Source organism: Chiloscyllium plagiosum, chromosome 9, assembly GCF_004010195.1.
Source record: "Chiloscyllium plagiosum isolate BGI_BamShark_2017 chromosome 9, ASM401019v2, whole genome shotgun sequence".
Classification (NCBI taxonomy): Eukaryota; Metazoa; Chordata; class Chondrichthyes; order Orectolobiformes; family Hemiscylliidae; genus Chiloscyllium; species Chiloscyllium plagiosum.
In genome coordinates, this window is record NC_057718.1 from 90,699,413 (window position 1) to 90,721,221 (window position 21,809).

At 45.6% G+C, this 21,809-nt stretch overlaps 1 protein-coding gene across 1 annotated transcript in view; it reads left to right on the forward strand.

Moving 5' to 3' along the window:
• The window catches only part of slc24a3 (solute carrier family 24 member 3), a 355,668-nt gene that overhangs the window by 177,722 nt on the left and 156,137 nt on the right, over positions 1-21,809 (forward strand). Inside the window, exon 3 of the mRNA XM_043696519.1 lies at positions 19,738-19,814. Within this exon, the coding sequence (XP_043552454.1) occupies positions 19,738-19,814 (77 nt within the window). The remainder of the gene's footprint in view (positions 1-19,737; positions 19,815-21,809) is intronic.

The window sequence follows — 21,809 nt, forward strand, 5'->3', positions numbered from 1 at the left end:
GCTGGAATCGAACCAGAGACCCTGGTGTTGTGAGATAGCACTGCTAACCACTGAGCCAATTGGCTTTAGGAGCAGGGGGTTGGAGAATGTTTGGTAGCAAAAAGAACCCGTAAAGTTACAAGTGGTGACCTTTTTATTTTAGTTTAGTGTCCTGAACAGGTTTAAACTGTAATAATATGCGCATCTTCGAACATTCTTCACGCTCATCTCTGTGAGTTTTACCAAGTGGGAAAGTGCCCAAGGTGAGAGAATTTTGCAATCATACTAAGCGGGATCCAGAAATTATCCCAAGTAATTTTCCAACATCAAGCAACGTGATTTGTACTGAATAAATTCCAACCCTGCTTTCAAATCAGTCTTCTGATGGGACACTGAAGACATCCCTCCTGTGTTATTCTTTAATATCATTTTGAGCTAAACCAGTTGCAATTAACATTTCAGGAAGAGGTGAACAGTGTTTAACTTCAGAATGGGCATCTGTCGCAATGCGAGTCTTTTCTGATTAAAATTGCCATTCCCATGTGACAGGGGCTGATAACTTGAAGCCTGCAAGACATTATTTTGACCTCATTAGCATGTCAGCACTTATTTCCAGGGGCCCGTGGTAATAGGAGGCAATTGTTTGCAAAGTCTCGAGACTGAGGTGTTCTTACAGATCACCCGCAAAATAACAATTGTGCAGCAGACTTCTCTCATTGCTTGATCGTTCTCTGAACTGCACAGCTGTCAAAATATCAGACATTTGGGTGACACTGCATGTCGAGGCTGCATTGCTGGACAGTTTGTTCTGGTCTGATTTCACTCAGTAGAAGGTGGGTTCAAATATCTCCATGGTGGTTTGGAGCAAACGGAAATAGTAAAAGTGACTGCGAATTGTCATTTAAAGGCACCCCCACCACAAAAAATCAGGGAAAATATAAAGTGAAGGATCAAAATAAAATGAAAGGGCTAAAATAAGCTGTGTTCAAAGTCGTTGATGTTGACTCCCTTTTCCTTAGTCTGTTACTCTTGAGTTATTTTTCTTTCGGTGTGTGTGTATGTTTGGAGATGGAGGAATTTCCAGTCACAAACCATACGGTTCTGGATTTTGCAATGGTTTTTCACAAGTGCGTTTTCATCAATTAAAAATTAATGAATGGCTTTGTTGTGGGGGAGGGCAAGGGTCATCTGAAACAATGCAATGGCAGGGATTTTGTGGAACCCACGCACACGTTTGGGCAGACCTTTGACTTGTAATTGTACTTTTTTTTCTTCTTCATTCATGGAGTGAGGGCATCCCTGACGAGGCAGCATTTATTGCCCATTCCTAATTGCCCAGACGGCAGTTAAGAGTCAACCACATCACTGTGGGTCTGGAGTCACATGTAGGCCAGACCAGGTAAGGATGGCAGATTCATCAGGAAGGCTTTTGCCCGAAACGTTGACTCTCCTGCTCCTCGGATGCTGCCTGACCTCCTGTGCTTTTCCAGCACCACACTGTCGACTCTGATTTCCAGCATCTGTGATCCTCACTTTCTCCAAGAATGGCAGATTTCCTTCCCTACAAGGAATTAGAGAATCAGCTGGGTTTTTCCAACAATCAACAATGGATCTGTGGTCATCGTTAGACTCTTAATTCCAGTATTTTAAAAAATTGAGTTCAAATTCCACCATCTGCCATGGCAGGATTCAGACCCAGGTCCCCAGAACATTCCCTGGGTCTCTGGATGAACAATAGATAATAGACAATAGGTGCAGGAGTAGGCCATTCTGCCCTTCGAGCCTGCTCCCTGGGTCTCTGGATGAACAGTCCAGCGATAATACAATTAGGCCATCGTCTCCCTCACTGTGCATGTTTGATTCATGGTCATCAACAAGTGTGTGAAAGTGGGTTCACTGACTATCCTTCATTTCTCCCCAATCATTCCTTTTCCTGGCAGAAACGATGCTACCATCCTCACAGCATGGCATGTTGCCCTGTGAGGGATGATGGCAGTAAAATGATTTGTGCCATCTTGGATTACAGGTGCACACTGAACCTCTGGTAGATATTCTTAAAGTGACACTTGATACCTATTGTCTATGTAAAATCCGAATTGGAGTCAGAAAGCAACATGTATTAACATGACCATAAAGACAAGACGTTTGACCTCTCGCTGTCTCTCGCACTCTCTCGCTTGTTCTCTCACTAACTCTCTCACTCACTCTTTCTCTCTCTCTCTCTCTCTCTGCTCTCTCTTGCTGTCTCCTTCACTACTTCTTTCTCTCCTCTCTCTCTCTCTCTCTCTCTCTCTATGCTCTCTCTTGTTGTCTCCTTCACTACTTCTTTCTCTCCTGAGGTAGACCAAGAAACCTGAAACAAACACAGGCAATGCTGGAGAAACTGAAGAAGAGGCATACTGGACTCAAAACGTTAACTCTGTTTCTCCCTCCACCGATGCCACCAGACCTGCTGAGTTTCTCCAGTATTCTGCATTTGTTTCAGATTTCCAGCATCTGCAGTATTTGACTTTTAATTAAGGAAAGAAACCTGTTCCCTAATTTGCCTCCACAGTGGGTACTTTTAAGCAAGTAAGATAAGGGTGGGATCTAGGTTGGACCCTCTGATATCAGACAGTCTGTACCAAATGAAGAACATGACAAAAATTCAGGATGTGTAAAATAATATCAAGGATGCAAATGAAAGGGGAGCATATAGAGCTAGGATATAGGTGCAGAGCAGATTGAGAAAGTAGATAATGTGGTATGTGGAATATTTACAAATATTTTGTTGCTGTAACACACAAAAGAAAGGTTATGAATAATCATTATAACACACTAGAGTATTGTATCCACTTCTGGGCACCGCACTTTTGGAAGGCAGGGTAGCACAGTGGTTCAGTGGTTGGCACTGCAGCCTCACAGTGCCAGGGACCCAGGTTCGATTCCCACCTTGCGCGACCGTCTGTGTGGCGTTTGAACATTCTCCCTGTGTCTGAGTGTATAGGTCAGGTGAATTGGCCATGCTAAATTGACCATAGTATTAGGTGCATTAGTTAGGGGAATGGGCCTGGGTGAGTTACTCTTCAGAGGGTCGGTGTGGACTTGTTGGGCCGAAGGGAATCTAATCTTAAAAAAAAGGGTGTGAAGGTGAGGGAAAGATTTATGACAATTATTACGGGGGGCAGAGGCTTCAGTTCCTTGGATAGATTGGAGAAACATGTGCAGATCTCCTTTGAGAAGCATAGGGTAAAGAGGAGATTTGATAGAGTTGTTAAAAACCATGAGGGGCCTGTGCAGAGCAGGTTAGGGGAAATGCTCCCAAGAGCAGAAAGGGAAGTAGGAACTGGAGTAGACCAATCAGCTCCTTGAGGTGGAAGACCAGAGGATAGTGCTTTAAGTTGAAAGGCAAAAGAGCAGCTGGACGAAATTTGCAGTGACTGGTTAGGATGTGGAATGCATTGTCTGAGAGTGTGATGAAGGCAGCTTCAATTGTAGCTTTCTTAACGAATTGGATAATTGCCTGAAGGTAGAAAAGAATGCACAACCTCGGGGTGGGGGACAAAGAGGAGTGGTGTTAACTGAGGCAAGATTCAGCATGGACATGTTACATTGAATTACTTTCTTCTGTGGGATAACCATTCTACAATAGTCAAGCAACTAGGAAGTCTCCTAGATAATGGCGAGTGACAGCTGATCATCGTTTTACTTCAGTCAGTGTCACTGGCTTTATGCAGGAGACAGCACTGCCAGTGGCCACCATCAGGAAGTAGAAGCAGAAACAATTGAAATACGAGCAACATCCAAGTCCCAGTCCATCAAGGTCTGGGAGTGTGCAATAAAGGATAGCAGGATCAATAGAATTTTATTAAAGATCACTGGTGTCACAATCACAGATCACAACCAACCATCACTGAAGGACAGTCTCAGTTCTGTTTCTTTTAAAGGCGGACTGAGATAGTCGGATGTATGTCCAGTGGCTGCCTGGAGAGGAGCCGTAGAATGTCTCACCTGCGTGCGTCAAGAATATTTCAAAGAGAGAAAATGCATGACACACTCCTGGAGGTTCTCTCAGACTGTGAAACTGATGCAAAAAAAGGCACCAGTCTGGTTGGGAGTCAGATTTATATTTTCGCCCTTTCAAAAACACACAAAGACCGGTATATAATGTGAGCTTCAACCCTGGTCTGTGTGTGTTAGTGGCCTGATATCCTACTGTATGGACAAATGGGCTGTGAGGGTCCCAGTTTTGAGAGCATTCAATAGACGCTCATGCAGCACAGGTGAACAAAGCGAAAAGATGGCCTAGCCACTGTCAAAAGGAATGAAGACACAATCATTTCAATTAACCAGCCAAACCAAAGATTTCAATCAACTATTCAACAATCAACTATTCAATAATCAACTATTCACCTGCCAGAGGCAACAGCCACCAAAACCACCACAACATTCTTCCATCCATTCTTCATAAATGACTCAGCGACTGACCTACATATTTGTCTTAATCTTTATCTTATTTTTGCATTTGTGTGTACTGTGTTATTATTTCTTCCAAATTTGGTACTAATAAACTCTTTTGTTAGCTCAACTCAAGAAAGTTTGGTTAAATTGGTTTTTATGTCCAGGAGAATGATATCCACAAGGGAAGGAAGTCTTTATAAATGTTAAAAATCCCACAACACTGGGTTATAGTCCAACAGGTATTTTTGGATTTACTAGTTTTCGGAGTGCTGCTTCTTCATCAGGTGATTGTGGGGCAGATTCATGAGACACAGACTTTATAGCAACAGGATTGCAACATTTACAAATGTTGTAACCATCCGAGGGGGCAAGTGAATAAAGAAAGGGGGGAATTTCATCCCTCCTCACTCCAAAACTTGACAACTCGGAGTATCCGCTTTGGAGATGTGATAACATGCAGAACCTCACGTGGGATCTGGTCAAATCACTAGCGTCTGGTGGCTAAATAAGGTCAATTTCATTTCCATTCTGCAAAAGGCTTGGACTTTTTTTCACTTTCCATAACTCGGCCATTTATAATCCCTGTGCTAATCTCAGCTGGCTCAAATACATCAGATCTTGTTACTGAAAGTGATAATGATTTTTTGTCAGTGATCGTATTTAGTCTATCTTTTTGTGAGATGTGCAAGCCAGTGACCCTGAGTAACGCGTGTTGAAATTTTCTGAAACCACAGAAGCCGACATTGCAGAAAGTAGGGGAGAAGTCAAGCTTCCTTTCATTTGCAGAACTTACAAAAGTTCTGTCACAGAACTATCATGGTGAGGCTAGCCCGGTGATGATACCAGCTATGAGGACTCTCACTTCGCGTTGTGGTTTCACAAAATGTCAACACATTGCACGAAAGATCACAAGTTTGCAACTTTCACGGGGACGAGAAATGGTCTGATTGTGAATTGCCAAATATGGCTATTGCTTAAAAACAATTATAACCTCATGAATTTGGTCGACCCAGTTGTTCATAATCCCATGATATTAATTGCAGATTTTTAACTTTATTTTCATTCTTTGCTCTTGCAATGTAGACATCATTGGCGAGGCCAACATTTATTCTCAACCCTCGTTTGATAAAATTGGTTAAGATCAAAACTGGAGGCTGGCTAACATGGTGCCACTATTTAAGAAAAGGGGTAAGGAAAAGCCAGGGAACTATAGACCAGTGAGCCTGACATTGGTGGTTGGCAAGTTGTTGGAGGGAATCCTGAGGGACAGGATTTACATGTATTTAGAAAGGCAAGGACTGATTAGGGATAGTCAACATGGCTTTGGGTGTGGGAAATTGTAACTTACTAACTTGATTGAGTTTTTTCAAGTAACGAAGAGGATTGATGAGGGCAGAGCAGTAGACGTGATCTCTATGGACTTCACTAAGGCATTTGACAAGGTTCCTCATGGTTAGCCCAAGGTTAGATCACATAGTATGCAGAGAGAACTAGCTATTTGGATACAGAGCTGGCTCAAAGGTAGAAGACAGAGAATGGTGGTGAAGGGTTGCTTTTCAGACTGGAGGCCTGTGACCAGTGATGTGCTACAAGAATCGATGCTGGGTCCACTGCTTTTCATCATTTATATAAATGGTTTTGATGTGAACGTAGGATATATGGTTAGTAAGTTTGCAGATGACACCAAAATTGGAGACGTAGTGGACAGCGAAAAAGGTTACCTCAGATTACAACAGGATCTTGACCAGATGGGCCAATGGGCCAATGAATGGCAGATAGAGTTTAATTTAGATAAATGCAAGGTGCTGTATTTTGGAAAGGCAAATCAGAGCAAGACTTATGCACTCAATGGTAAGGTCCCGGGGCGTGTTGCTGAGCAAAGAGACCTAGAAATGTAGGTTCATAGCTCCTTGAAAGTAGAGTCGCAGGTAGACAGGACAGTGAAGAAGGCATTTTGTATGTTTTCCTTTATTGGACAGAGCATCAAGTGTAAGTGTTGGGAGGTCATGTTGCGGCTGTACAGGACATTGGTTAGGCCACTTTTGGAAAACAGCATGCACTTGTGGTTTCTCTCCTATCGGAAGGATGTTGTGAAACTTGAAAGGTTCAGAAAAGGTTTACGAGGATGTTGCCAGGGTTGTAAGTTTTATCCTATAGGGACAGATTGAATAGGCTGGGACTGTTTTCCCTGGAGTGTTGGAGGATGAGGGGTGACCTTACAGAGGTTTATAAATTGTTGAGGGCCATAGGTGGGGTGTATAGCCAAGGTCTTTTCCCTGGGGTCGGGGTTTCCAGAACTAGAGGGCATAGATTTAAGGTAAGAGGGGAAAGATTTAAAAGGGACCTGAGGGGCAATGTTTTCATGTAAAGGGTGGTGAGTGTATGGAATGAGCTGCCAGAGGAAGTGGTGGAGACTGGTACAATTACAGCATTTAAAAGGCATCTGGATGGGTATATGAATAGGAAGGGTTTAGAGGGATGTCCAAATGCTGACAAATGGGACTAGATTAATTCAGTATATCTGGTCAGCATGGACAAGTTGGACTGAAGGGTCTGTTTCCGTGCTGTACATCTCTTATGACACTCTGACTCTTTCACCTCTGGACTGAAGTCACGTTGGCCAGACCGGGTGAGAATGGCAGGTTTCTGTCCCCCAAGCACATTCCTGAACCAATTGGGGTTCGACAACTCACTGACTTTGTTGTCACTTTTACAGGTATCAGACTTTGAAAAATAAATCATTTATTCAAATTCTTCACTGCCAAAGCTTGGATTTAATGCTTGCATTCTCTGGATTGTGTAACCAGTGTTATAACTATTACTCTTCAGTAATGTTCAATTATAATTGACATTTGGAAGAAGACGGTAAATATCTCCTTAGCCCATACAGGAAGCATTTAATTCATAGAATCCATATAGTGTGGAAACAGGCCCTTCAGCCCAACGAGTCCACACCAATCCTCTGAAGAGTAACCCACCCAGACCCATTCCCCCTACCCTATTACTTTGCATTTACACCTGACCTACACGTCCCCAAACACTATGGGCAATTTAGCATGGCCAATTCACCTAACTTACACATCTTTGGATTGTGGGAGGAAACCAAGGCACCCAGAGGAAACCCACGCAGACACGGGGAGAATGTGCAAACACCACACAGTCACTCGAGGTTGGAATTGAACCTGGGTCCCTGGTGCTGTGAGGCAGTCATGCTAACCACTGAGCCACCGTGCTGATGTTCTATTGACAGAAGGCAATGGGTCCCCTGATTGTCTTGTTGCCTGTACAATAATCCTCAAGTGGTTAGCATTCTGGGACATTGGAGGATTGGTTGGCTTGAATTGACGTCATAGTCATAGAGTTATGGAGGTCTACAGCACAGATAAAGGTGTTTTGGCCCATCAAGCCTGTACAGGTCATAAATACTACAGTGAGTAATTCACTTCCTGACTCCCGAAAAAAATGTTCACCATCTACAAGGCACAAGTCCGATGTGTGATTGAATGCTCCCCAACTGCCTGGATGAGTGCAGCCCCAACAACACTTAAGAAGCTTGACACCGTCCAGGACAAAGCAGTCCGTTTGACTAGCACCACATCCACAAGTATCCACTCCCTCCACCACCCACGCTCAGTAGCCACATTATATGCTATCTACAAGACGCACTACAGATATTCATCAAGGATCATTAACAATACCTTCCAAACCCATGACCACTTCCATCTAGGAGGACAAGGACAGCAGATACTTGGTAACATTACCGCTTCCGTGTTCCCCTCCAAGCCACTCGCCATCCTGACTTGGAAATATATCTTTTACTGTCGCTGGGTCAAAATCCTGGAATTCCCTACCGAAGGGCATTGTGGGTCAACCCACAGCAGGTGGACTTGCAGCGGTTCAAGAAGGCAGCTCACCCCCACCTTCTCAAGGGGCAACTCGGGACGGGCAATAGATGAAACAAACACCTTACTGTTCCAGTCCCATTTCCCAGCATTTGTCTTGCATGTCTTGGCATCGCAAGTTCTGGAGGAGGTAACAGTAGGTGAGGCCACAAGGGATTTCAACACAAGAGTGATGACATCAAATTTGAGATGGCGGGTGACTGAAGCAAATGAAGGTCGATAAGATAGGAGTGATCATCAAGTGTAACTTTGTACATGAGCATTGCTGAAGGCAGTGGAAGGTGAAGGATGGGGACTATCTAAGAGAATACTGGAGAAGAGTTGGCAAAAAATGATCAACTGAGGGCAGGGCTGAGGACATTGTACCCTTTAATAGATGCACTGCAGAAACTCCTTTGGCACCCCTGCCACTTAGAAGGGCAGCAAATGCTTGGGAACACCATCACCTGCAAGTTCCCCTCTCAACATAAGATATTGCCGTTCCTTCGTTGTTGCTGGGCCAAAATACTGAAGCGCCCTCGGCAATGACACTTATGGAGGTGTATCCACAACCAGATGGACTGCGGCAGTTCAAGAAGACAGCTCACTATCACCGCCTTTCAAAGGCAGTTGGGGTGGTATCGAATGCCAGACTTGCCAAAGATGGCCAAACCTTGATGAGTGGTTAAAAAAAATGTTTCTGAAAAGGAAGGAGGTAATCAGTGTAGGTGAAAGCACAGTGTCCTCAGCAACTGATACAGTGAGGGAGTTGTTCTGTGTACTGAATCCATTTCAGAAGCAATGGGTTTGACAGCTAACACAAGCACCAGCTCCTCAGTGTCACGCCTCAAGAAACTAAGAAGGCCAAGCCATGCAAAGCAAGTGCTGGAAAATGGGATTGGAATGGTTAGGTATTTGTTTCATTTATTGCCCGTCCCTAGTTGCCCTTGAGAATGTAGTGGTGAGCCGTCTTCTTGAACCACACATCCTTTGCTTATTCAGTGAATCCTACTCGATTTGTTCCTCACACTTTTGTGCTTATTATGTTGCAGTTCGTGTGCGATGGGGCACACAGTTGTCAGCGACTCAATTGTCAAGCTGCTGCATGCTCAATGCCAGCCTGCAGATGGGCAGTGACGTTGTGCTGGGTGAAGCTGAGAACTCAGCTCTCCAGGACTGTTGATGCAGGGGGTGCAGGGGGTGCATTTTGAGCTGAAATGACTGTGACATATTTGCATTGCGCGTCACGCAGGAAAGTGGAAGTAGGTTAAGCTGCTTTTGAGTCATTGCTTAAAGAGTATTTCACTAGGCCACACTGAGGTCCACAGTCTGTCTCGAATAATTCAACTTAAGTTGATGCTTGTTTGTCCCCTTCCTCCCAACATGCGCAAACCACCTCATAATGTGGTGTATTCCAGTTCTGTCATGTTCACACGAGACCTATTTTAGAAGTTTACACTGTGAAATCAAACATATGGCCCATTTGTTCGGTGCTTGGTGTTTTTGAGCCGTATTGATGGAACCTTTTTTTTATCAAAACTGGGGACCTAACACACTGCATGAGAGCTCTGGTGTCAGATTTCCCTTCATCCCCACAAAAGCAGAGTGTTGTATCACTGGATCTAATAAATTATGCGTCTTCCTGTACTTTCGAACAACGCGGATCGCCCAGTTTGAAAAGCAATGAAGCACAATTAAAATCTGATTTGATAAAGTGATTAGCAAAATGTGCGCGATTGGCCTATTACATCCCGAATAAAGCAGTAGAACATAGAACAGTAAAGCACAGGAACAGGCCCTTCAGTCCACCATGTTGTGCCAAACATGACGTCAAAGTAAACTAATCCCCTTCTGCCTGCCCTTGGTCCATATCCCCCCATTCCTTGAACATTCACCTGCATATCTAAAAGCCCATTAACGCCCCTATCGTATCTAAAATGGTAGTCATTTTGTGACGAAGGTTCTGTGTAACTGAGCTGTACTCACTTTATGTAACAAAACCACAGCCTGTTACATTGCTTTTTTTAAACTGAAGTCGATGAACTTATACAGAAACGAATTGTGCCCTCCCTGTGTCTAAGGGCAGGGATTAACCTTTAACCGAGATCTGTGCACCTATAGACGGTGATAGTTAGCATTCAGAGAGCACAGTTATTCCTGGCCAATTTGCTATCAGGTCTCTGTTATCTTGGACATGATCCCTATGGTGTGAAAAGAGGCCATTCAGTCCATTAAGTCTACATTGACCCTCCAAAGAGCATCCAACCAGGCCTAGTCTTCCATCCTAACCCTGCCTTTCCCATGGCTAATGTACCTAGCCTGCACATGCCTGGATACTGTGGGTAACTTAGCATGGCCAATACACCTAACCCGCCCATCTTTGGACTGTGGGAGGAAACTGGAGCATCTAGAGGAATCCCACACAGACACGGGGAGAATGTGCAAACACCACACAGGCACCCCAGAGTGGAATCGAACCCAGGTCCCTGGTGCAGCATTGTTTACCACTGAGTCATCCATAAAGATATATAGATTAAAGCCATTTTATTCTTCTGTTAGGTAGCACAGCAGCAGATTTATTTTAGTTTTGCAGTAAGGAATAAGAATTTTATCTTGTGCTTCTAACCACCCTCTGTGATGTTGGATTTTCAGGTGGATCCCTGTTGGAATATTTGAGTCAATGTAATATGGCCACACTAGGCGAAAGTGAGGACTGCAGATGCTGGAGATTAGAGTTGAGAGTGTGGCGCTGGAAAAGCACAGCAGGTCGGGCAGCATCCGAGGAACAGGAAAATCGATGTTCCAGGCGAAAGGCCTTCATAAGAAATGAGGCTGGGAGCCTTGGGGGTGGAGATGTAAATGGGAGGGGGTGGAGCTGGTAGCTGAGAGGGCGATAGGTGGATGGAGGTGGGGGTAATATAGCCGTACACCCCTCAGGGCTATATTCAGTTCAGGAAAACATTCTGCGCAGTGAGCAGAATAGATCTTCACCAACAACAGCTTATGCAGCATGCTTATTGCAAGAAAATGTGCCAGGCACTTCAAAAGCACAATAAAACAAAAAATGACCATCTAATGACATCATCAGGTGACCAAAAGGTTGGTCAAAGAGGCAGTTTTTTTAATAAGCAAAGAAAGAAGGCAAGCTTTGGGGAGCCTAAAGGAGGAAATTCAGGCCTTCAAGCCCAGAGACCTGAAGGGCAAGGTTACACCCAGTGGAGCAACGTCAGTCCCATTGAATATCAGGGAGGTTTGTGAGGCCAGAACTGAACGTAGATGTCTGAATGGTTGTGGGACTGGAAGGAATTGCAGATTTTGGAGAGCTGAGGCCATGGAGAGATTTGAAAGCAAGAGTAAAGATCTTAAAGTCAAAATGTTGTTTTGGCCAGTGGTCAGGATCGGGAATTCTCTGCCTGAGAGTGTGGTGGAAGGAAGATTCAATTGAGGCCTCCAAAGGGGACTTTGAATAACTAAATGAAGAGAGAGGATTTGGAGGCCATTTCAGCAAAAAGGTGGCAGAGTGGGGACGTGTGACCTTGCTCACTTAGAGGGCTAGTACAGACACAACTGGCCAAGTGACCTCCTGTGTTGCAATGATTCTGGTTCTCTGTTCTAGCTGCACACAGGAGTGAGATTGAGGAATTGCACTTTGGCGAGATGCTTCTAGCACTTTCTGCATATATTTGAAAACCTGCTTCCGGTGCTGGAGGTATGCCAGTACTGCTGCCTCAGCACCAGGGACCCGGGTTCGATTCCAGCCTCGAGCGACTGTCTGTGTGGAGTTTGCACATTCTCCCCCGTGTCCATGTGGGTTTCCTCCGGGTGCTCCGGTTTCCTCCCACAATCCAAAGATGTGCAGGTCAGGTGGATTGGCTGTGCTAAATTACCCATGTTGTTCAGGGATGTGTAGGTTAGATTGATTATCCATGGGAAATGCAGGGCTACAGGGATAGGGTGGGGGTGCAATTTGGAGGGCGGTGTGGACTCAATGGGCCGAATGGCTTGCTTCCACACTGTCGGGATTCTATGACTCTAATCCTTCACTGGTTGATGTTTGACACAAGAGAGACCAGCGCATTGGTATAATATATAACAGTCTCCATCCAATATTAGTAGGTTTTTAATGGACACTGCAGAATAGTGATTGGGTGTGAGGCACTAAGCTGGGATGCTTTATCTCTGTTTAGTTTTGGAGTTGAGCTCAGCATATGGAACCTTCCTGGTTTGGATGTGTCATTACCACAGCACATAGGCCTTATCAACTCTGTCAGCACTCCTCTGTCAGGGAGATATGATCTTAAAAAACATGGAGAAGAGTAAGTGATAATTGCAGCCAGCGGGAGTGTGAAGTGGAGGAAAACAAAATGGTTTTAATAAAACCGATGGTATCTTCTTCGGCCTGCACAGGCAGTGTTTAGAACCTGCCAATGAGCTGGAATACCCATCATTTTTTTTCTCTCTTCTTATGTCGTTTGTGCCTTCAGAGTGCTGGTAATTCAAGGAAATAAAATTAAGGAGGCATTGCTTTTGTAATCAAATCTTCCATAACTCTTCATTGTGTTTATAAATCACTCCGAGTTCATTATCCATTGGGTAATGCAGCAGTGATTTGTACTCTCACTCGTCATGACCAGCTCAAAAGATTTATTGCTTCTATCTCTCTTTTAATAACGAAAAAGCTAAGACTCAGAAAAAAGGCACGCAATCAAAAATAAACATGAGTGGAGGAGAGGATACAGTTGCCAACTCTGCTTGGATGTTTGCCTGCACATTTCAAAATATCCCACCCTCAAACGCTGTCCCCAGCCCCTAAACACCATTGATCACCCACAATTGCCACCCTTGCCAGTCATAGATTCTGTACGGGGGGTGGAAGCAGGCTATTCGGCCCATCAGGTCCCCACTGACCTTTTGAAGAGCATCCCATGACCCCTACCCTATCACTGTAACCCTGTTTCCCCCTGGCTAATCCACCAGCCTGCACTTCACTGGAAACTATGGGCAATTTAGCGTGGCCAATCCACCTCACTTTGTACAATGATTCTTAACTCTCAGCTTTTTAAAGCTAGCTCCCGTGATTTCCCGAACAAATGGTCAAAGGAACTGAGAGGAAAAAGTGCTACATTGATGAATGCCCTGAGGGCTTTTCTACTGAGTGCGACCATGGAGATTACCTTCTGTTTTGGAGCATTATCATAGAATCCCTACAGTGTGGAAACAGGCCCTTCGGCCCAACAAGTCCACACCAACCCTCCGAACAGCAACCCACCCAGACCCACTCCTCCACCCTATTATCTTATATTGACCCCTGAATAATGCACCTAACCTACACATCCCTGAAAACTACAGGCAATTTAGCCTGGCCAATCCACCTGACCTGCACACCTTTGGATTGCGGGAGGAAACTGGAGCACCCAGAGGAAACCCACGCAGACACGGGGAGAATGTGCAAACTCCACAGTCGCCCGAGGCTGGAATCGAACCCAGGTCCCTTTGCTCCTGTCTCAGCTCATCTGCTCTTGAAGCTCTCACACATGCCTTCATTAGCTCCAGTCTTCACCATTCCAATATCTTCCTGGTCTGCAGCACTCCACCCTCTGTAAAACTGAGATTATCCAAAACCTTGCTGTCCATCTCATCTTGTGGATTCCTGGCACGGTGAGGCAGCAGTGCTAACCACTGAGCTACTGTGCCAACCCAGGGGTAACCCAAAAGGTTGAGCAACCTTTTCAAACTATTTCATCCACCAGATGTGGGCATTGCCCAAATCTTATTACCTTTCAGTGACAACTGAGTGCCATCCTCAGCCAGTGCAGAGGGCAGTTAGGAGTCAACCACATTGCCCAGGGTCTGGAGTCAGGTGTTGGCCAGACCAGGGAAGGATGGCACTTTCCCTTCCCTAAAGGGCACTGGGCAAAGATGATTCAAAGGCTAAAGTCAAGACTGCAGATGCTGGTGATTAGAGTCGAAAGTGTTGTGCTGGAAAAGCACAGCAGGTCAGGCAGCATCCGAGGAACAGGAGAGTCGACGTTTCAGCCAAAGGCCCTTCATCAAGAATGAGGCTTGTGAGCCAAGAGAGTGGAGAGATAAAGGGAGGAGGGTGGGGCTGGAGGGAAGGGAGCTGAGAGTGCAATAAGTGGATGGAGGTGGGGGTAATGGTGATAGGTCGGAAAGGAGGTTGGAGTGGATAGGTAGGAAGGAAGATGGACAGGTAGGACAGTTCATGAGGGCAGTGCCGAGTTGGAAGTTTGGAACTGGGATAAGGTGGGAGGAGGGGAAATGAGGAAACTGGTGAAGTCGACATTGATGCCATGGGGTTGGAGGGTCCCAAGGGGGAGGATGAGGCATTTTTCCTCCAGGCATTGGGTGGTTAGGGAGTGGCGATGTAGGAGGCCCAGAACCTGCAAGTCCTTGGTGGAGTGGGAGGGGCAGTTGAAGTGTTTGGCCATGGGGCTGTGGGGTTGGTTGATGTGGGTGTCCCAATGATGTTCTCTGAAGCGCTCTGCGAGTAGGTGTCCTGTCTCCCCAGTGTAGAGGAGACCACATCGGGAGCAATGGATACAGTAAATGACATGTGTGGAAGTGCAGGTAAAGCTCTGATGGATGTGGAAGGCTCCTTTGGGGCCTTGGATGGAGGTGAGGGGGGGAGTGCGGGCGCAGGTTTTGCAATTACTGCGGTGGCAGGGGAAGGTGCCAGGACGGCAGGGTGGGTTGGTGGGGAGCCTGGACCTGACAAGGGAGTCGCGGAGGGATTGGTCTTCACAGAAAGCAGATAGAGTTGAGGAGGGAAATATATCACTGCTGGTGGGGTCTGTTTGTAGGTAGCGGAAATAGCGGAGGATGATACAATGTATGCGGAGGTTGGTGGGGTGGAAGTTGAGGTCCGAAGCTCAGTGGTGTCCCAAGCATATGTAGGGAGTTCCTGAACCGGGGGGAATAGGACAGTATCGAGGTATGTGGAAATGAGTTCAGTTCAAGATATGTGGAGATGAGAGGGGCATTTATTTTTATTTGCCATGAAATAATAAAACCCATACCAGGTTAAACTGGCTTGTTCAGTTTTACTTCTGATGGAACAGCATCTGCCCCTCATATGGACTCTGGTTCACAATGAACAAGACTTCTTTAAAGTCAATCTGTACCTATTGTCATTACTATCCCCCTTTATATCTCTTTAACTGCCTACTTTGCCCCTTCACTCCTTTCCCATTTCCTTTCCACATAAACAGCAACATCACCACCTTCCGGGAGATAGGAACAGTCTCAGTTCCTGACAGAGTCATTTCCAGGTGGTGTCTGCACTCCCAGTGTGGATGGGAATGGCATGAAACAGGTCTGTGAGAGATAGCAGCTGTGGCTTGGGAAAGCAGAGTGGGGGGGGTCTGCATTTAGGGCAGCACAGTGGTTAGCACTGCTGCCTCACAGTGCCAGGGACCCGGGTTTGATTCCAGCCTCGGGCGACTGTCTGTGTGGAGTTTGCACATTCGCCCTGTGTCTGCGTGGGTTTCCTCCGGGTGCTCCAGTTCCCTCCCACAGTCCAAAAATGTGCAGGTCAGGTGGATTGACTGTGCTAAATTGCTAAATGGGTTAGTCATTGGAAATATGAGGTTATAGGTCAGGAGGGTGGGTGTGGGTGGGATGCTGTTTGGAGGGTTGGTGTGGACTCAATGGGTCGAATGGCCTGCTTGCACACTGAAAGGTTTCTGTAACAGTGCATAACCATTGTGGACCTTGACCTATATTCAAGCTTTTATCACGATAGCCTGTCTTCAACCAGTCCTTGACCCATCCTACTCCAATCCCCACCATATGAATCCTCCAAGGCTGCTGCCTTCCCACGCCAAGTGGAACTAGAACAGACATGAATTTTCTCAGCCTGTTGACAACGGGTTGAGAAAGGGTCTTGAATGTGGGCAGAGGGCGGAGTATATTGGTGGGAGAGGAAGGAAAATGGCAAGACGAGGACATCACGAGGGGAGTCCGATGAAGTTTGCCGTCTGGAGAAGGGTGGCTGTTCATTGATTCACAAAGTGGTCACTCGAGAGCAATGGGCATTTTGATCACCCAGTGAGGGGAGGGGGAGGACCGCCCAGTGAAAACTGGCACCTCCCGGCAGTTTCCAGGCACCCCGCCAACCCCAGAAACAATGACCACGTTCCCAGCAACAGCGTCACTACCGCTCATCAATTCCTTTGTTCCCAAGCATGTCAGCAATAGCGTTCAAAATTGTCTCAGCTCAATTTTCTAATGGTTCGATTTTATTTCCTCTCCCAGGTTTGCTCACTGCGGCACCTTGGAGATTTGATTTTTGTTTGAAAAAACGTAGTTACTTTTTGTTTGGTAAGCCTATCCGGATTTGCCGGCACCACAGGTGAACTGGAATGTTGCGATTCATGATGGAGCCACTGTTTTAATAAACATTAGACGTGAAACAGTCATCGTATAAACTATTATGAGCGACAATAAATATAATTGCATTTTATTTTATCGTTTCCAAGCTGTTTAATTTGAGTGGTTTATGACGCTGAGAGAGAGAGAATCACTGCAGCAATTCTCAGTCTCTTTGTTCCATTCTTCCCTCAGAAACTGTCTTCAGTTGAAATGTTTGTCTCCTGGACTCAGCCCGCTCACACCCCATTGCCATTTGATTTCCATCATCATGACTTCCTATCCTCAGTAAATATTAACAAAAGGACTCATGCTATAAATAATGTATGCGCTCAATTGGATCTACAGCACTTTTGGTCAGTCTTGAGATCACCCAAGGAACAACGCACAGTTAGGTTCTCTCTATTTATTTTTCCTTTCTCTTTAGAGGCGCAGTGAAACCAAAAAGGTGCAGGGAATGAGGGAGAGATGAATTGAAAATGGTTATGAAGGGGGATGTGAAGCGTTCCATCACTTCTGAAGTACTGCGAGCAGTTTTGGTCCCCTTACTTTAGCAAAGACGGTAGCCATGATGTGGGGGGAGCCGGTGTTGGACGGGCATGGACAAAGTTAAACATCACACAACACCAGGTTATAGTCCAACAGGTGTATTTGGAGGCACTAGCTTTCGGAGCGCCGTTCCTTCTTCAGGTAGCTATAACCTGGTGTTGTTTGATTTTTAACTGTAGCAAAGATATTATTTCATTGGAGGCAGTTTGGAAGAGGTTCACTAGGATGTCCCCCTGCCCGTGTATGGAGGGATTGTCCTATGAACTAAAAGCCGACCAACGTTGGGAATCTACTCAGTGTAGTTTCCGAGGAATGAATGGTGATTTCATTGTAACATACAGGTTTCTTAAGGGGCTTGACAAGGTAAATGCTGAGAAGGTTCTTCCCCTCCATGGGAGAGTCTGGGAACAGAGGGCACAGTCTCAGAATAAAGTGGCACCAATTTAAGATTGTGATAAGGAGGATTTTTTTCTCTCAGTGGTTGAGTGTTTGGAATTCCTTACCACAGAGAGATTTGGTGGCAGAGTCCTTGGGTATATTTAAGATTCTTGATGAAGAAGGGGAGTCCAGGATTATGGGGAAAGGGCACGAAAACACACAAGAAGAATGTCATCTTGTTGAATGGTGGAGTAGACTCAAGGGGCTGAATAGCCTCCTCCTGTTCCTGTTTCTTGTGGTCTTGTATTCTTGTAGCCCCTGCAGTGCCCACCCCTCTCTAAATGCCTTGAGGGCATTGGTTCTTCTGCTATTTTCAGAGTTCTGTTTCTGCCTCGCATGGTTTGTGGTGGAATGCAGCCTTCATCCCCGATGAATGAGGCACCTTGTGGAGTTGCCGCTCCACCTCCCAGGCACTGGCACCCAGCGACACGCCAACCGGCCTTCCACCCATTCCACGTTGGAAATACATTCTCTGTGCGACGGCTCAAAAGGCCAATAAATAAGTCTTAACCATCAAAAACAAAATGGAGGAGGGAGAAGCTGGATAAAGATTGGCAGTGGGGGAGAGTTCAGTTCTTTGGGACATGTTTAATTGTACTTACCATTTTAAATGTGTTCCTGGGTATTGAAAGGTTATCAATAATCAATATCTACATCCCTTTCAATGTTCAGACAAGGATACAGGTTACCATGTGCCAAGAAAGTGCCAAGGGCTAGCTGGCAGACATAGGGTGGCACGGTGGCTCAGTGGTTAGCACTGCTGCCTCACTGCGCTAGAGACCTGGGTTCAATTCCCACCTCAGGCAACTGTCTGTGTGGAGTTTGCCCATTCTCCCCATGTCTGCGTGGGTTTCCTCACCTAGTCCAAAGATGTGCAGGTTAGGTGAATTGGCCATGCTAAATTGCCCGTAGTGTTAGGTGAAGGGGTAAATATAGGTGAATGGATCTGGGTGGGTTGCTCTTCGAAGGGTCGGTGTGGAGTTGTTGGGCTGAAGGGCCTGTTTCCACACTGTAAGAAATCTAAAAATTTCAGCCAGGAGCAGTCGACTCAAATCAGTTTTCTTTTGGGGCTCTGTATAGGTCCTCCAACAATTTAGCCGGGGGGAGTGTATTCTTAATGGTGTGAGTTTGTGGGGCTGCAGCAGAGATGTATCCACAAAGGGCAGCACGGTGGCTCAATGGTTAGCACTGCTGCCTCACAGTGCCAGGGACCCAGGTTCAATTCCCACCTCAGACAACTGTCTGTCTGGAGTTTGCACATTCTCCCCGTGTCTGCGTGGGTTTCGTCTGGGTGGGCAGCACGGTGGCTCAGTGGTTAGCACTGCTGCCTCACAGTGCCAGGGACCCAGGTTCAATTCCCACCTCAGGCAACTGTCTGTCTGGAGTTTGCACATTCTCCCCGTGTCTGCGTGGGTTTAGTCTGGGTGCTCTGGTTTCCTCCCACAGTCCAAAGATATGCAGGTTAGGGTGAATCGACCATGCTAAATTGCCCATAGTGTTCAGGGATGTGTAGGTAAGGTGTATTAGTCAGGGGTAAAGGAAGAGTAATAGGTTAGGGAATGGGTCTAAGTGGGATACTCTTTGGAGGGTTGGCGTGGACTTGTTGGGCTGAAGGGCATGTTTCCATACTGTAGGGATTCCACTCTAAGTCACCAATTGATGGATCTCACCTGATTAAGGCCTGCTCCCTCTGAAATGCAGCGTTTCATGGGCTTGTGCAACAGAATGTGAGCTGGTTATGTATATGGCTGGCCCCTAATTTTCCTGACTCTGTTTTGTGCTTTCATGATGGCAGAGAGTACGTTCCATGGTGTGTCAGTTCAGTGGCTCTTCCTTCCTCGATCAGTGACCGGTGGAGAAGGGGTTTCTGAATGGGCAGGGAGAGGGAAAGGGGCAGAGTGGCGGACAGAGACTCCATCAATCCTAAACCACATGAGAGCTGGAGCTTTCAACCTTGCGTTACCCTTCGGGCCCTCTCCTTCGAAATCAGTGAATTGGTGCTGTTTGCTTTTCCACAGGGTTTAAGTGAAATGAATTCACCGTTTTTTTCATTCTTTTGCAGCTCTTCGTGAATTCCCCAATGACATCTTTACAAACGAGGAAAGAAGACATGGGGCTATCGCTCTCCATCTGCTCTGTGTAAGTCATAGCTTCCTTTTGTCACCATCATTCTAATGTTAAAGTTTTGGATGGAATCGTCGACTTCTCCACCTCCTGGTGCTGTCTGGCTTGCTGTGTTCTTCCAGCCTCCTGCCTGTCTACCTTGGATTCCAGCATCTGCAGTCTCTTTGTCTCTATTCTAGTGTTAAAAGCTGGTGTTGCCCAATGCAAGTATATAGGAGGTGTAAAACAGGTTAGATCCCTTTGATTGCAAAGGATTATGTTCGCAACTCAGTGACACTTCAACAGGGGGCTAAAAACAAAAGGTTTTGTTGCTGGTGTTTGATCTGGATGGAATCAAAGTTGACCAAAATGAATGAACCTGCTTTCCATGACTTTCTGAACCAATGATTTTGGATGAGTAACTAAGTTCTTACACTGAAAGTTTCCTCCAAATCTGAAGCTTTTCCTTGCCAGCAGTTATTCACTTGCAACCTTTGCAAATGTTCAGTTGACAATTTACTGCAATTCAGAGATTTTGGCTCTGAATGTCTGATCCCGCACTTGGGTGTACAGAGTCGAAAATTCCTGCCTCTGCCATCTAGACTCCAGTGAGCATTCCCCAGACATATGGAGTTCAGTTCCAGGCCAGAGTTGGAATTGGTCGCCTCGGTGTAGACATCGGAGGCAACCACATGGGGGCAGTAGAGCCGAGACTTGGTCACAGTTGACAGGAAATCTATGAAATAAAAAGGAACAGCCATCATCCCTCCTACCCCACACAATCCCCATACCACTTCCTCCTACCACCTCACCACCCTTTAAGGCCCTTTATAGCCTCTTACTTCCAAGTCATACCAACTCATGAACCCTCACCCATCACTATTTACCCTTATACCTACTGTGCCAACTCACACATGAACAAACTTTAGAACCTTTGCTGAGATGAAATAATGCAATGTTCTAAGTGTCCGTTGAGAATTAAATTTTTTGTCTAAAAACATTCATTGATTTAAGAACTCCTTCACTACATTTCACATCCTTCGACTGCTTGATCCATATAAAAACAAGCATTTGTATTCACCGATCCACTTCAGAGACTTTATAAGTCTTAGAGCTGTCAGTCAAACTGTAAACTGACAGGCAGCCCACTGCGCTAACATTAGGTTGTGGAATCAGTCATGCTGTATGGATCTTTTTAATGGTAGCCCTCGAATTTATGTGAACAGACTTAACTGGCAAGAAGAGACTTTTTTTAAAACACTGTAAACCATTTTCTCAAAAGTTTAAAGGCCAGGAGTTTTACATGATTGACACTTTGATTATTCCCATTCAGTGACACTTCCCTTGATGACTTGACATTTTCTGTGACAGCTTGACAGCTCCAACGAGTTTAAGACTTCGTTTCTCACACATTTGTGTCTACTTTTAACAATCCCAAATGACACCTGAGCTCTCCAAAAGGGCACTTGACCGCCTTTAAAGGTGTTGCCAGATCTATCCAAAAGGATGTCACACCATGCCAAAAGGGTATTCTACCTTCACAAATAAATCTGTCCGTTGTAGATCTTCTCTTGGGCAGAGGCAGCATCCTGGGTCCTGTCAGCAACAGTGGAGGCTGCTTCAAAGTGTTTCCTCCTCGGTGCTGGCATCTCAAAACAGTTTGGTGGCTGCAGAGTCACTTAGGAAATCGAGGAGATGCGGATGGAGCAAGAATGACATTTGTCCTAACTTTATATGATTTATTTCTTTTTATAATTTACACAATTAAAATGGCTTCAGCATATGGTAACTTATATATATGTATATATTACTGTATTTACATAGATATGTGGAACAATAAATTATTATTTCTATATCTGGGAGGGTTGTGTGGTTGGAGGTGGCAGATACTGGATGAGACAAGGACATAGAGAGACTTGAATCTGAAGCCTGAGGATTGGAAAGTCAAGCTGATGCAAGGTAGCAAGTATCGGGGGTGAAAGGGGAATAGGATTTGGTGCGGGTTAACAGATGGGCAGCAGAGTTTTGAAT